The 15075-nt window shown below is 47.8% G+C and overlaps 6 protein-coding genes across 6 annotated transcripts; 3 read left to right on the forward strand and 3 right to left on the reverse strand.

The window, feature by feature from the left end:
• Nucleotides 1-612: 612 nt before the first annotated feature.
• On the reverse strand, nucleotides 613-2420 carry N7495_005938 (FHA domain protein; the record flags this gene model as incomplete). Its single annotated transcript, XM_057208589.1, has 3 exons — nucleotides 613-1170; nucleotides 1225-1321; nucleotides 1402-2420. The coding sequence occupies 3 exons, from the start codon at nucleotides 2418-2420 to the stop codon at nucleotides 613-615; spliced, it is 1674 nt and encodes a 557-aa protein (XP_057062363.1).
• Nucleotides 2421-3851: 1431 nt separating this feature from the next.
• Nucleotides 3852-5884, forward strand: vac8 (protein anchor VAC8; the record flags this gene model as incomplete). The annotated part of the gene is made up of 6 exons (XM_057208590.1): nucleotides 3852-4004; nucleotides 4102-4228; nucleotides 4285-4398; nucleotides 4448-4693; nucleotides 4749-5498; nucleotides 5553-5884. 6 exons carry the CDS (start codon nucleotides 3852-3854, stop codon nucleotides 5882-5884), a joined length of 1722 nt encoding a protein of 573 aa, XP_057062364.1.
• A 633-nt stretch (nucleotides 5885-6517) lies between these two features.
• N7495_005940 (exosome non-catalytic core subunit CSL4) lies at nucleotides 6518-7246 on the forward strand (the record flags this gene model as incomplete). The annotated part of the gene is made up of 1 exon (XM_057208591.1): nucleotides 6518-7246. The coding sequence occupies one exon, from the start codon at nucleotides 6518-6520 to the stop codon at nucleotides 7244-7246; it is 729 nt and encodes a 242-aa protein (XP_057062365.1).
• A 680-nt stretch (nucleotides 7247-7926) lies between these two features.
• Nucleotides 7927-11460, reverse strand: N7495_005941 (GTPase RIA1; the record flags this gene model as incomplete). Its single annotated transcript, XM_057208592.1, has 5 exons — nucleotides 7927-8623; nucleotides 8688-10229; nucleotides 10284-11227; nucleotides 11321-11341; nucleotides 11398-11460. The coding sequence occupies 5 exons, from the start codon at nucleotides 11458-11460 to the stop codon at nucleotides 7927-7929; spliced, it is 3267 nt and encodes a 1088-aa protein (XP_057062366.1).
• Nucleotides 11461-11835: 375 nt separating this feature from the next.
• N7495_005942 (DUF4604 domain-containing protein) lies at nucleotides 11836-12352 on the reverse strand (the record flags this gene model as incomplete). Its single annotated transcript, XM_057208593.1, has 2 exons — nucleotides 11836-12260; nucleotides 12325-12352. 2 exons carry the CDS (start codon nucleotides 12350-12352, stop codon nucleotides 11836-11838), a joined length of 453 nt encoding a protein of 150 aa, XP_057062367.1.
• A 271-nt stretch (nucleotides 12353-12623) lies between these two features.
• N7495_005943 (WD repeat PRP19 family protein) lies at nucleotides 12624-14297 on the forward strand (the record flags this gene model as incomplete). Its single annotated transcript, XM_057208594.1, has 5 exons — nucleotides 12624-12636; nucleotides 12710-12754; nucleotides 12808-13243; nucleotides 13303-13766; nucleotides 13831-14297. 5 exons carry the CDS (start codon nucleotides 12624-12626, stop codon nucleotides 14295-14297), a joined length of 1425 nt encoding a protein of 474 aa, XP_057062368.1.
• Nucleotides 14298-15075: the final 778 nt, after the last annotated feature.

Raw genomic sequence — 15075 nt, forward strand, 5'->3', positions numbered from 1 at the left:
TCTCAACCTCAGCAGGATCAACCTTGGAACCCAATGTATACACCCGTATGCTCACCGAGCCTCAAATATCCCATCAAAAAGACACCATGAAATATTGTATAAAGAAGCACAAGCATAGATATTATAATTTGCAGTGTAAATAGTATGATACTCAAAATCAAAAATGTAGGCTCGAACCTGCCGGTGAGCTTGTGGGGAAAATGACGAGATCACCAATATAAACGAAGGTTCATAATTCGCCAAGTATTACCAAAACGTTAAAACCAAAACCATGAGCAGCAACAGCAGCAGAACATCCCGAGCAGTGAAATGGGTATATAGAAGATGGAGGGGGGTGAGAACCGAAGAGAGTGAGAGTGAAGTGAGAAATGAGGAAGACGCCAAGTGTTTGCCCATCCATGAAAAGAGCACTTGAGATGAAAGCTTAGAAGTGCATGGAAACCGAAACTGAGATAAGAAACTGAGATCGAAAAGGAAATGATGTGCTTCCTGGCTCCAGATATGATGGGCAAGATGCAGGCAAGATGCAGTGGCAGCAGCTATAGATGGCTCATGAAGAGGGTGAAAATTTTGGAAATGAAAAAATATCAAGTGTTAGTATGAGTATGTTCGTTATGACATTCCGGCACGACCGTCAAAGGCTAGGGGACCCCAGTCATTCCGCGGAGTCATAGGGTTATCGTCAGATATTTCTAAGCGATCGCTAGTATTGAGTGGTCGGCGTTGAGGAACGCCGACAGGTAGCGTAGGCTGCCATCCGGGGATGTTCACGGTAGCACTGCGAGCGAGGCCTTCATGTGAACTTCGGCCGCTGTCTTCCGTGTCCACGTCGAGGGCTAGTGCATCTCGCGTTTGCAGATTGTCCATCACATCGATCAAATCGGACTCCTCTATAATGACATCTTCTTGAAGACCGGACTCGTCTTGCACGTTGGAGGATTGCTGTTCAGAAGGGGAGTCCATGTTCTCGGAAATTGCAGCCGGCAACTCTTTCTCTTCCGCCGCTTCCTCGACATCGTTTGTATCGTCTACTTCGGCGGATAGATCTGTGTATGCGCGACAATTGGGACACTGGAACATTGGATAATCGGGTGAGTGAAGCAAGCGACTGATACATTTGTAATGCCAGACGTGGGCACAGGCTGCCATGAACAGGCATTGGTAAGGGCGCTAATTCACAGTTAGCATTGATTTGCAGGTTCAGGACAAAAAGATATTACTCACCAAAACAGAGCCGAGACAGATGGAACATTCCCGGCAGCCAGAGTAATCTGTTTTCTCTCCCTTACCCAGATTCTTGATAAGGCTCTCGGTATTCTTGCTGTTAATCGGTTAGCAGGGTTAACAAAAGTTTTCAGGGGGGATACGGCGGGATACGGAAGGATACGAGGGGGTACGAACTTGAACTCGTTGGGTTTCTGCTGCCAGGATCTATTACATTCGATCCTAATACGAACGCATCGGAAGATCATCTCCTCGCCTCCCCGGAAATCAATTCCCAGCTGCACTATATCGCCATCCTTGATGGCATACAGACGAGAAACCATATTAGGTTGACTCAGACGCATGTGGTTCAGGAAAGTACCAGAACTGCTTCCCACATCCTTGACGTGCCACTGTCCATTGGCATACATGAACTCACAGTGTTTGCGGCTTACAACCTTGGACTTGAAACCCACAGGGGCCTCTGATGGCTCAAGGGGGTTAGGATTGGCAACTGCATCGCGCTCGGAGTAGCGACCGACGCGGATGGAGCAGCTTCCCGAGGGTAGAGTTCGAGAGATGGGAACAAAGGGCAGAGAGGGCCTTGAGCTTTGATAGGTATCCTGGTAAGGGAAAAATCGGATGGTGGCTTTCTGATCTGTCGCTGGGGTGGAAGGACCATTGGCCGAGGTTGTTTCCTCAGGCTCGTTCATGACACCGGGTGTCACTGGCAGGTCTGAAATGGCTTGGACTGGGGCCGAGGTCGGAGCTGGAACTGGGGCTGGGGCTGAAGTTGGAGCCTCTGGAGTGGCGGTGCGACCTTGAGAACGAGTGGGACGACCTGGGGCAGAAGTGGAATTTCTCAATCTCGCCATATCATTAGGAGTTTGATTTAATTCGTTTGGAGGAGTAGAACCTGTGGAGCCAGCAGATGAGGGCTGACTATCGATAGCAGATTCCTGAGAACGTGGGTCGGGGGCAGATGTGTAGCGTGATAAGGCTGGACTATCGGGGCATGCAGAGGAAGATCCCACGTGTGATGGAGAATTAGGTGAGAACCAAGAAACACGATGGCTGATACTGTGGCGAGCTCGATGACCTGAAGTAGAAGATAGATTCAAATTCTGAGTATAGGCACGAAGCTGGCTGAATCTGCGTAAACGGCCAGGGCGAGGTTCAGGAAATGGGGTGGAGGCGGTGGCGGTGGAAGTAGACATAGCGTTGGTCTCTCTGCACGCGACCCCAATAAGAATTATACGCCTTAGCAGATTTGATGGTTTGATGCTTTGCGCTTTCTCTCTTTTTCTTGTCTATTTTTTTTTTTCAAGTTTCTTTTGGGAGTGGAGATGTCAAGATCAGATGTGTAACTGGGCTGAGATCACCATATGTGAGGGTTCGGGTAGATTAGCAAGATAGTAGTAGACAGGAGAAGAGAGGAGGAATAAGAATTAATAAAGGCGGGAAATAGGGGAATGGGCTCTGGTATATGGAGATTTTATGGAGATTTTATGGAACGAGAGAAACCTTGCCGACTAAGCCTTTTTCTTTTATAATTAATTTATTTTCTATTTTTTTCCAATTTTTTTCCAATTCTCCTACTCTTTCTCTTAACTACTGTCCCGTACCTAATGGCCCCATTCTTTTTCTAGCGCCACTAAAGCCCTGACTTTCTCGTCCTTTTTTTCCCTTACTCTCTCTCTTACTCTCTTAATCATCGATAGTATAGATCCAAGGTTCAATGTGTGGGTCAACCTAATCCGATTAGTTTAAGATATCTATACTCTGTGGTATTAGCATATTATCTATACTGTATAATATACATAATATACCAGTTTATATGCTGATATTCGGATCAGGACTCATCCGGTGATCACAATGGGTCAAAAGATCAAAAAAAGGAATCACGAGCTAGAAATGACGCTAAACAGAATCAGACGTCATGGGCACGGACTGAAAGCGGAAAATATGGAAATTATGGAGGTGAAAAGATGAACATGTACTAAGTATAAGTGGGAATGTGGGTATTGGGTACTAGGTATTGGGTATTGGGTATTGGGGTTTGGGATAATTGGGTATTGGGGCTGTATATATCAATTTTATATCTACTCTTAACTCTCTATACTATCGCCGAAGTTGAGAAGTTAATAAAAATGAACACGGGTTCTTCGGTTAAGCCTCCTCAATGGTAAGTATGTATATTATACTATAGATGTTCAATATTATACCTAGTTATGGAATAATAATACAATAATACTCAATTAAGAATTCAATCATCCTTCCAAGGTTCTTATCCTTTTATAGCAGAGTTATGGAGATAGACTAGTCCGATCTGTATCCAACTCCAACTCAGAACCTTCCTCTTACTCCTCCCCATTGACTTCCCAACCTCCCTCCCTCGGCACCTAGGTACGTCCCTCTCTACCTCCTCCTCCTACTCCATTCCCTGCTTTGGTAATCCTGAAGATCCACGCGATATCACGCGCCATCTCTGTGTACCATTTTTAAAAGCTAAGCTGCCCCCAGACCGCCACTACACCCGCCTCCCTCATAAAACCCTCCGCCCGCCCCAACGGTGCAAACCTTCTACTCCAATCCCTCTCTGTTTCAGTATATCTAGCAGGGCCCTGATGCCGGCCTGTTGAGGAGGCATGAGTGGAATCACATCGTGCCTGGTGGCATGCGAGCGATGGTGCCCCGTGCCGTGTCTCGGCGGAAGTCGCTCAAGAGATGGTCTCTACGAAACAACTCTCGCCGAGAATGAACGGGAAGCAGTCTCAGATTTGCTACAAGCTTTGGAAAGTGTAAGTCAGCCTGATCAGTTTGTCTCAATCTAATCGATCGCTCCGATCGGGTTTTGCTCAATGATGTCAGCGCAAGGCTAACTCTTGTCCCCCTTAGCGACACGAGAATGAAACCGATTTCTTCTCAGGAGAACCTCTGAGAGCTCTGAGCACGCTCGTTTACTCCGATAATGTCGATCTGCAGCGAAGCGCGAGTCTGACTTTTGCTGAAATAACTGAACATGGTGCGTAGTAGCGCCGCATGGTAGATGTTGCGAGCGATAGCTGACATTTCATCTAGATGTACGCGAAGTCGATCGTGATGCGCTCGAACCAATCCTTTTTCTACTCCAGAGTCCTGACATCGAGGTGCAACGCGCTTCCAGCGCTGCGCTAGGAAATCTGGCTGTCAATGGTATATTTTCCTTTGTTTTCCCTCTGTGACAATCGCTGACCTGGTGTAGGTGAAAACAAGGTCTTGATTGTGTCCCTGGGAGGGCTGGTCCCTCTAATTCGCCAGATGAACTCAGCAAATGTCGAAGTACAGTGCAATGCGGTGGGATGTATCACAAATTTGGCCACCCATGAGAAGAACAAGGCCAAGATCGCTCGTTCTGGCGCGCTGGATCCTCTGATTCGACTCGCCAAGTCGAAGGATGAGCGTGTGCAGCGCAATGCGACCGGCGCATTGCTGAACATGACTCATTCTGGTAAGCTTTGAGTGAGCGTTAAGGGTCTTGGGACGACTACTAATCATTACTACAGATGACAACCGGCAGCAGCTAGTCAATGCCGGTGCGATTCCGGTCCTCGTTCATCTGCTATCCTCCAAGGACGTCGATGTACAGTACTACTGCACCACAGCACTTAGCAACATCGCCGTTGATCCGTCCAATCGCAAACGCCTTGCCCAAACCGAATCGCGCCTAGTTCAATCCCTCGTCTATCTTATGGACTCGTCAACGCCCAAAGTCCAGTGTCAAGCCGCTCTCGCCCTCCGCAATCTCGCCTCCGATGAGAAATACCAACTCGACATCGTACGCGCCAAGGGCCTGTCACCGCTGCTGCGACTCCTTCAATCTTCGTACCTCCCGCTTATCCTTTCCGCCGTTGCTTGTATCCGGAATATCTCTATTCACCCTCTGAATGAGTCTCCGATCATCGAAGCCGGCTTCTTGACACCCCTTGTGGATCTCCTTGGTACTACCGACAATGAAGAAATTCAATGCCATGCCATCTCCACCCTTCGCAATCTCGCAGCCAGCTCCGATCGCAATAAAGAACTCGTTCTGCAGGCTGGAGCTGTGGCGAAGTGCAGGGACCTAGTTCTTCGGGTCCCTCTAACCGTGCAGTCTGAAATGACTGCTGCGATTGCCGTGTTGGCTCTCAGCGACGAACTCAAGCCCCATCTTCTCCAGCTTGGCGTGTTTGATGTTCTAATTCCGCTGACCAACTCGGACAGTATCGAGGTTCAAGGAAACAGTGCAGCTGCCTTGGGCAATCTCTCATCAAAAGGTTTTTCTCCCTCACATTCCTCTTCTTACAATAGACACTAACTTGTTTACTTAGTGGGCGACTACTCTATGTTTGTCACTAGCTGGACAGAGCCAAACGAAGGAATTCGCGGTTATCTCGAGCGCTTCCTAGACAGCGGAGACGCCACCTTCCAGCACATTGCCATTTGGACCCTTCTCCAGCTACTAGAATCCGAGGACAAGAAATTAATTGCACTAATCTCCAAGTCTGAGGATATTATACACATGGTAAAGTCAATCGCAGAGAGGAACATCGACTCCGAGGATGAAGAATATGACGATGGAGAGGGTGAAGTAATTGCACTTGCACGACGATGCTTGGAATTCTTGGGCCAGGGTCCTAGACAGACGCTAGTCGAGGCCTAAGTTTGAATATTTCTGCATGACATTGACATTTCCAAATCTTCCTTTCGGTTATTCATTCCGATATGTGACCTATGTTTCCAGTTTTCGTCTTCGTGGTGTTGCATTGGATCCTACGTGATTGATTCGGTTGCGGGCATTGGGTGAGTAGGGCAGTTCATGAGTTTTTTTCTGATTCTGCTTGTGTGTTCATGATATTTGGGTTGGTTCTGTATGTGTCTCACTACACATAATACGTTGTGTATCCATGCTAGATTAAGGGTTCCTATCTAATTCGTCTATAATTGGAGTTGATAGTTGGACATTATGTTGGACACTGCCAGCCTAATTAGGCTGGAGAATGAAACTGTGATAGTACAGTAGTATGGCCAAGCGAGCCAGTGGCTGTCTTTGTACTATTAAGAGACCACGCAATTGGTGTCGAAATAACAATTTCATGGCATCCATAGATAACTTCTAATCTTCTTGTGTAGTTAAATATTTAACTATTTAAATATTTATATAACGCTGTATAAGGTAAGCGGAGCGGATATACATCCTTCCGAATGCTAAGCTCCCGAAAAAATAACCTCGCCTAAACTCCAACCATTAACTTCCATCTTCCTTCTTTCCTTTCTTGCCCTCAGGGCTAACACAATGGCAGCCACTCCTCCATCTGTGGCCATTCCAGGTGAATGCCTAGGCCCAATCTCCACATACACCTCAGGACCAGGGACACACGTCCAGCAATCCCACATCTACGCCTCCATCGCTGGTCCCGTCATTGCCGATAGTAAAAGCCAACCAAAGGGCAAGACCCATCTAAGGATAGCCCGCATGGTCCCAGCCGCACACCAGTCAGGCCCAGTCCCATCATCAAAATATCAAAAAAATAAATACAACTCCCTGCCGGGCATTGACACCGTTGTCCTTGCACGAGTCACTCGTGTGCAGAAGCGTCAGGCAACAGTTTCTATACTCGTTATCCTTGATGAGAGCTCTGATCCGAATGAGACTGAACCGTTGAAAGGATCCTCGGATAATGATAACATCGCCTCTATCCTTACCTCTGCTGCCAACCCGGAGAATCACAGCAGTAACGACGAGCTACGTTTCCAGGCGCTCATCCGCAAGGAAGACGTGCGCGCTGTTGAGAAGGACCGTGTTGTTATGGATGAGATGTTTCGTGTTGGTGATATTGTCCGTGGCTCGGTTATCTCGCTTGGTGATCAGAGCTTTTACTACCTCACTACGGCCCGTAATGACTTTGGCGTCGTGATGGCACGGAGCGAGGCTGGGAATATGATGTTCCCTGTGAGCTGGAAGGAAATGAGGGATCCTGTAACTGGTTCTGCTGAACCGAGGAAGGTTGCTCGGCCTTACTGATGTTCCCATCATTACGTCGACTAGGTCGATATTATCACTTTCCCCCACCCCTCCAAGCCATTGCAGTTATGAAGAACTCTAATGCAGAGCTTATCCACTGCTACTTATGAACGAAACTTTATCGTTCACGCCGAAGTACCCCCTTCTGCTCCGTCGTTCAAACGACGCAACTCATCGAAGCTCTATGGGCTATCGACATTATGAAAGCAACCGGTTGAACCCGGGACATGAAATTTTCCTCAATCCAATCTAGGTGATACCCAATGAATTACGAATGAAAAATAACCCAGCACAGTCTTTGTGCTCCAGTCAGTGATGATTGTACCTTTCAAGTCTCTCATTGTAACCTCTACCTTGTCAATCTGTTTAAGCTTCTCAGAACTTCTATTCGTAGAACAAACCCTCCTTAGTATACACGGCCGAGACCTTTACCATGTCGGGCTGTGTTTGTCAATGGAGGTAGATGAACGGATTTCTCTGAAATTTCGCCAGAACTCTCATTCTAGCGAACCTCTCTCTACTACTTGCCTGTCTGGATAATATCGTGACAGAAAAGTTGATCTCTGAGCGGTTACATCTCACATAAATCACACGATGATTGAACTTCAAAACCAATGCTATTTTTGTTCTACCTAGATACCAATATCATGCAAATAAAATCTGACCTCCATGGTATCTATCTACTTCTTCAAAGTCTTCTGCTTCTCAGCATCAATCAACTTCCTCCCCTGAACAACCAACCCCTTCCTCCCCCTAACAGCGTCCATATACCGCTTAGCAACATTCTCCCGATCAGCCAGCTCCCCAAGATCCTCCAACTCCTCCTCAGTAGCCGGAACCCAAAACGGATCCTCATCCAACGCCTCAAAGCCCGCAAAGATAAGCTGAGGCTGCGCAGCACCAGAAGTGCGCTTCCGAATCTCTTCGGCGAAACCAAACGACTCCGCAACAGGCAACACGGCCAGAATAGTGAAGAACGGAGTCCCCTCCTTCATTATCTCGGAGAGAATCCGGCCGCGGCGACGCGTTATCACCGCATACACTCGGCCGAGCACTTCGGTTGTTGCTTGGATTTCGCTACTGTACATTGCTAGCATAATCCGTGGGCTCCAGTCTAGGAAGCCGGTGTGTATTCCTTCTCGGACTAGTTTTATTGCGTCGCCCGTTAGGCGGCCCATGTCTAGGTCGGCGCCGCTGCTTGCTTGGACGGAGAGGTCTTCGAGGAAGACGGCGATACCTTGGATTGGTTCTTGGCAGAGCGGGCCTTGCGTTGTTGCTAGTTGGAAGGCGTGGGCTATTTTGTCATTGAAGTCGCGGACTAGGAGGGCTTGTGGGGTATCTGTTGAGGTTGTGGGAGTTTGTTTCTCGTCGATGAGGCTGGTGATGTTAGTTTTATCGTTGGAAAGAAAGGAAGTTGCTTTGTGTCGCTGGTTAAACTCACAATTTGTCGCACGTATTCACTGCTGTGCCATCAACGAGGATGTTGGGGCCGACTCGTCGGGGTCCGAATGCTGTTATTCTGTCGACGACGTTCTTCCATAGTTCTTTGTCTTCTTTCACTTCTTCGTTGAATACCTTGTCTAGTTCTTGTCGGAACTCTTTCATAGACAAGATGTTGCTCTCCGTCACATCGGCTGAAGCTTCCACGATTTCTCCGGTTGAGTTCGTCTCAACTGTAGAGTCTCCTTCTTCTCCATTCGACTTCGCCTCGGCGGCGCTGCGCTTTTCAGCTTGTAGGTGCTTGATAGTTCCCACTTGTTTGTTGAGGAACTCGGTTACAGCCTCAGGCAAGGGCACGACGCGCAGACGGAGTGTCATTTGCTTGGAGTTTGACACTGCCAGGACGCCTCCACGACCCAAGTCAGGGTTCTTAGGCGCTGCCATTTCAGGTGCATGGGCAATTGTCTCGCGGTAAGGAACGATAGCTTCTCCAGTTTGGATTTCACATTTCGCAAACCGTTCTCGGAGATCCTTGACGCAGCGTTCCAGATGCAATTCACCTGCTGTCAAGATGACGTGTTCACCGCTTGGGAGTACTTCATACTGTGCACAGGGATCGCTCTGCTCTAGAAGACGTAGACCGGTGATCATCTTGCTGAGATCGGCTGGGTTGACGGGCTCCAGGGCTACACGGACAATTGGCGGGTGACTGAATGACACACCAGCCAAGTTGATACTGCCTTCTAGCTGACTGCAGAGCGTGCCTGTCTTGAGGACATATCCGGCCAGACCTCCAATTCCGAACACAACTCCTGCTGGGACGGACTGGAGCGGCTCGAGACTTCTACCCATAAGCAGATACAGGTCTGTGACGGTCACCTTCTTCGGCTCTGGGCTCGCATAAGGATCGGCTGGAGAGAACTTGGGCGGTAGGACGTAGATCTCATCTCCGACTGAGAGGGTTCCTGAGTACAGTCTGGCGAATCCAATGAGGTGATCCGGATCTTCATCCTCTTCCTCTGTCTTCGCCGGTTCCTCAGACTCCACAATTAGAGACGCGTTTTCAAATGCAGATGTCATTCGTGCAAAGGCATCAGTTTGTCCTTCGGCAGCATCAGCTTGCATTTTTGCTATCTCCTCTCGCTTGCGGCGGGCAATCTCTCTAGCCTCATCCGCTGTCATGGTAGCGCCACTGCGCTTCTTGCTTGCAGTCAACTCGCTTTCGGGAATGGCGACCATCTTGCTAACGTACGCGACAACGGGCTCATCGGGTCCGGTTTTGAAGCTTACCATGGCCTCCTTGACCTTTTCAGAGATGTGATTTGAGCCCGGTGATGTCTTGATCATGTCTGGTAGGCGTGCAGCTTGTGCGGCCTTGGGACTCGGAAGGTATTCAATCACTGATACAAGAACGGCGGTTGATAGAGGAAGCCATGCTGAGAATAATGTTGTCATGATATTCCTTGAGTCTCGCGAGCGAAGAACGTGGGGTGGAATATTGATGTTCAAGGATTTTGTGATCTTTTCCAACAACACAGGGTCACTAGTAGCTGTCAGCTTTTATGTGTATAGTAATCTCGTTCGTTTTTAAACATACCCTTTGCCTTTTCCACCACCTGTCGTTGCTTCATATGCAGCCCAGATACTATCCAGTACCAGCTGTACAAACATAGGCTTCAAGGCTCTGCCCTTCAAGTGCTTTTGGCCCAGCACCCGCTTAGTCTTCGGGTCCAAATAGTAATCACCCCAAAGGACCTTCTCCAAGACAGTCCGTTTAATACCAAGCTTCCTCTCGTAGATAGCCGCAAATTGCCTAATAGTAAAGGCCCAACCGTCAACAGCACTGCAGAAAATGACATTATTCTTCTCTGGCGCGAAGTATAAATCTTCATCATCGCGCTCTTCAAATTCTGCCATCTCACTGACACTCTGGACAGACTCGTCTTCCAGCGCTTGTTTCTTCGTCTTGTCCTTTTCCTTGAACGCAGACGCAGTAGCACGATCTTCCATGCGCTCTCGCCACTGCAGATCATCTTCCATGCGCTCGCCTTGGTAGAAACTACCAATAACCGCATTGACCTGCTCAAGCAGTCGACTGAGATGCGCGTAAGCTTCAGCAGGGCTCATCTTGAGTTCTGACACTAGTCGGTCCATTTTGTTAATAACCAAGATTGGCTTCAGCTGCTCCACCCAACTTTGACGTAGGACAGTCACGGTCTGACTGCAGACACCTTCGACTGCGTCAACTAGAACGACTGCACCGTCACAGAGACGAGACGCTGTAGAGACCTCACTGCTGAAGTCGATGTGGCCTGGAGAGTCGATCAAATTGATCAGATACTCCTTCGGTACGGGCGCAGAGTCCGGATTGGATCTACGGAGCATTGAGAAGAATAGAGATATGGCCGAAGACTCCATAGTTATACCACGTAGCTGCTCATCTGGGCGAGAGTCCAGGTAGCGGATCTTGCCCGCTAGTTTAGGCGAGATAATGCCATTTGTAGCTATGAGACTATCTGTCAAAGAAGTCTTGCCATGATCCTAGACAAATGTTAAATTACAAACAATAACAGATGATAGACATAATGAGAGGTTGATTATCTCCAATATTTTGACAAAATGGTGGTGACTTACAACGTGGGCGAGAATGCAGATCTAGACGTGTTTTAGTATAACCGCCTACAGAGATAGGATAGAGGGGCAGCACTCACATTTCGGATGTCTTCAGGTTTGCGCTGAAGTCGCACTAGGTCGTCGACATTTACCACTGGCATCTTGATTGGGCACTGTGCCTGTTCAAGATTCCTGTGATGCTAGCGAAGATGAAGTGGTGGGGGAAAGGCGTTGCGACGAAAGAAAAAAAAATGGCAGATAAAAAAGAAGCGGACCGGGACCAACAATAAACGTTTATAAGCCTGGTATATACGCCACTTTAAAGATACTTATTACTTATGGATCTCGAATATACATACGTTTTAAATAATAAATCTAGATTTAATTTATGAAATTCCACTACTAAGCGGCTTACTTAGATACATGCCATCTAGTCTATGGTGGATATCTTGACTCATAGTGAATCACGATATCCGACTTGAGTCAAGATGACAAAGGCCTCGTCCGTTATCCTCATTTTTTATCGAAATAAGAAGTTATTCCTCGTCAAAGGACAACTTGATCTTCTTCCCTTTCTTGGGCTTTCGAGCGGCTGGCGTATTGGGCTTCAGCTTCGACTCGGTATTGTCTTCCTCACCCACCACTTTGATCTGCTTTCGCTTCCTTTGGGCGCCTATCTGGGACTTATTACTTTGCTTGGCCGGATCTGAGGTATTTGTGCCTGCTTGTCCCGTGGAAGAAGAACCTTCCGTTTGGCCTGGGGTGTCTCCTTCAACCAAGGCCTTATAATCCTCTTTAGAAATCACTGCATTGCTCTCTTCATCAATATAGACGGGCTCATCATCGTCTTCGTCCTTGGTCTGCTTGGGGTTTCGTGCTCGTTCGATGGGTCGCTCTAAACGGCCTGAGGTGTCCCCATACTCGCCTCGGAGCTTCTGTAGAAAGGCAGGTATATTTGAATCTGGATGGATGAATCAGGAGAGCGTACTAGAGAGGTAGTGTGAGGTAATGTAAACGTAGCATACCATATTCAAGCTTTGGATTCTTTGGCATGGCTGCGACGCTTGATGGATTGACTGCGGTGAAGTTCAGTTCATGCTGTGTATCCTCAAATGAAGAAAAAAACAATTGTAGTTATTGATTAAGAACGAGCCATGAAGAAGACAATGTCCTAATAAGGTAAAAGTTGAGATTAGAAGTGGTTTTCGATTGCGAACAGCTTATTTGACGCTAAGCCACAATAGGACACATCGAAAAGCGCAAAGGCGACTTTCGCGTTCGATCTTCTCCATCTAACCTCCACCTTCCCCCATCCCAATTAATCATGTTGTGTGCAAGTAAGTGACAATTCTTCTTTCTGTCTATAATGCATACTGTGTGACTGGCCATCTAACCAAAATAATTATCCAGTCTCCGGAGAGGCACCTCAAGTGCCTGTCGTCTCTCCCAAGAGCGGTAGGTCATTCAAGCCCATTTTCGCGCATTATAGCCCCCTAATATCCAAACAGGCAGTGTTTTTGAGAAGCGCCTTATTGAAGCTTACATTGAAGAGAACGGCAAAGATCCTGTCAACGGCGAAGAGCTCACCGCCGACGAACTGATCGATATCAAGGCCCAGCGCATCGTAAAAGCCCGGCCTCCTACCCTCACATCCATTCCCTCTCTGTTGAGTGTTTTCCAGCAAGAGTGGGATGCGCTCGCCCTAGAGGCATACAACCTCCAACAGAACCTGACACAAACCCGCCGCGAGCTCAGTACAGCTCTCTACCAACATGATGCGGCCATCCGAGTCATCGCGCGACTTACCAAGGAGCGGGACGAGGCTCGCTTAATAGCTTCAAATTTCTCTGCTGCTTCTCAAGCAGGTAGCGGTGATGCTATGCAGGTCGACTCTGCCGGTCTACCGCAGGCGGTTGTGGAGCGAATTAACAACACACAGGCTGCGTATGTGGACTGAACTGCCCCATTACTGGCTGTGCATAACTAATTTATAATTTTAATAGTCTCTCCAAGGGCCGTCGCAAGCGCCCTATTCCTGAAGGCTGGGCCACCAGTGACGCTATTGCCGCATACAAGCCCGTCGAAACCTCCGAAGCTCTTTATCCCGGCAGTCGAGCCTTCTCAGTCAACTCCACCGGAGAGTTGGCTCTCATTGGTGGTGTGGATGGCGTTGTCGGTGTCTATTCCATCCCTCAGAAGTCTGTTACCCAGACTCTCCAGGTTGGTAGCCCTGTGACTGATGCAAAGTGGGCCGGCAACAAGGCTGTTGTTTCGTCATCTTCGGGAGCAGTCAAGGTTTTTGAAGATGGAAGCGAAGTTGCAAGCTTTTCCTCTCACTCTGGCGAGGCTACAGCCCTTGCAGTCCATGCGACTGGTGATATTGTTGCCTCAGTTGGTGTTGACAAGAGCTATGTTCTCTACGATCTTTCCACCAACTCTGTGCTCACCCAGATCTTCACTGATGCTGGTAGGTCCCTTTTCTTATCTCTTACTTTACAACTTCCATATCAGAACACTAATCCTTTTTATAGCTCTATTGTCCTTGAACTTCCACCCTGATGGCCACCTCATAGCTGCTGGTGGCTCCGATGGCCAAATTAAGATCTTTTCCACCGAGTCCGGGGAATCAGCAGCAACCTTTGCTATGTCAGCCCCAGTCAAATCTCTATTCTTCTCTGAAAATGGCACTCTGTTGGCTGCCGTGGCCGCCGAATCCACCAGTGTCTCAATCTGGGATCTTCGTACTTCCAAGGAATCCAAGGTGCTGGACACCGGCAGCCTTGTCACCTCAATCTTCTGGGACTACACTGGCCAGTTCCTGTTGACTGGTGGATCTGGTGGAATTACTGTGCAGCAGTACAGCAAGTCATCTAAGAGTTGGTCAGAGTCTTTGCGCAGTTCTGTTACTGCTGTGGCTGTGGCATTCGGCTCTTCTGCTCAGAGCATTGTGGCTTTGAATGATGAGGGTGCAGTTACAGTGCTTGCGGGAGATTCATGATCTTATCTCAACTTTTACGTTGAATGTTTGAATATTTGAGTTTTTTGGTGTTTGACTGTTAGCATTAGGAAACAAAATACAGGTCTCGAGTTCTATTCCGAGTCATCACACAGTACTGAGTAGCAGTTTTCCCGTAACAAATCACAAGATCACTATTAGTCTATTCAGTATTACCTATCTAGATAAAATATCTATCCAATAGCATCGGTTTTTTATTATCAGAAACCTCATTACTTCTTAGTCGCACCGCCCCATTATCATCCAACTCAATAGTCCAATCAAGCGTCTTTAATATGATTCAGCTGAACCGACTTGGTGCTGATTGATCCCTTTTCCCTGCACCAAATCAACATAGGGACTTGTTGACTTTCTTTGCGAGAGATAACTAGGTATGTCCTCAATTCAAAGGAAAATATGCCCTTACACGCGGCTGAGTCGAATATCTCTCTGGCTCATCTTAATTTTGACTTCTCTCTGGTTAAATGTGAAGTAGTCGAGCTCCACTAAACAACTTTCTATATCTCAACGGCAGCGGAAGACGGGCCATTTCACATTCCTGCCCGTCGACTGTATTGTTCGATATTCTTCTGGATGTATCAGTACCTACTCGTTTATTGAACGTCACAATATCGTACGAGTATGTCTATGTAAACATTATGACATCGTAATATACATTTGCTGGGGTTCATCCTTATCATGTAGGCCACGCAACACTCAGGACATGGTTTCCCGTTGGGTGGCTTAGCAGTTGGTGGGCGACTATAACCACTCCTCTCTG

This window comes from Penicillium taxi (assembly GCF_028828555.1).
Source record: "Penicillium taxi strain IBT 34144 chromosome Unknown utg000004l_segment0_segment0, whole genome shotgun sequence".
NCBI classification, from domain to species: Eukaryota; Fungi; Ascomycota; class Eurotiomycetes; order Eurotiales; family Aspergillaceae; genus Penicillium; species Penicillium taxi.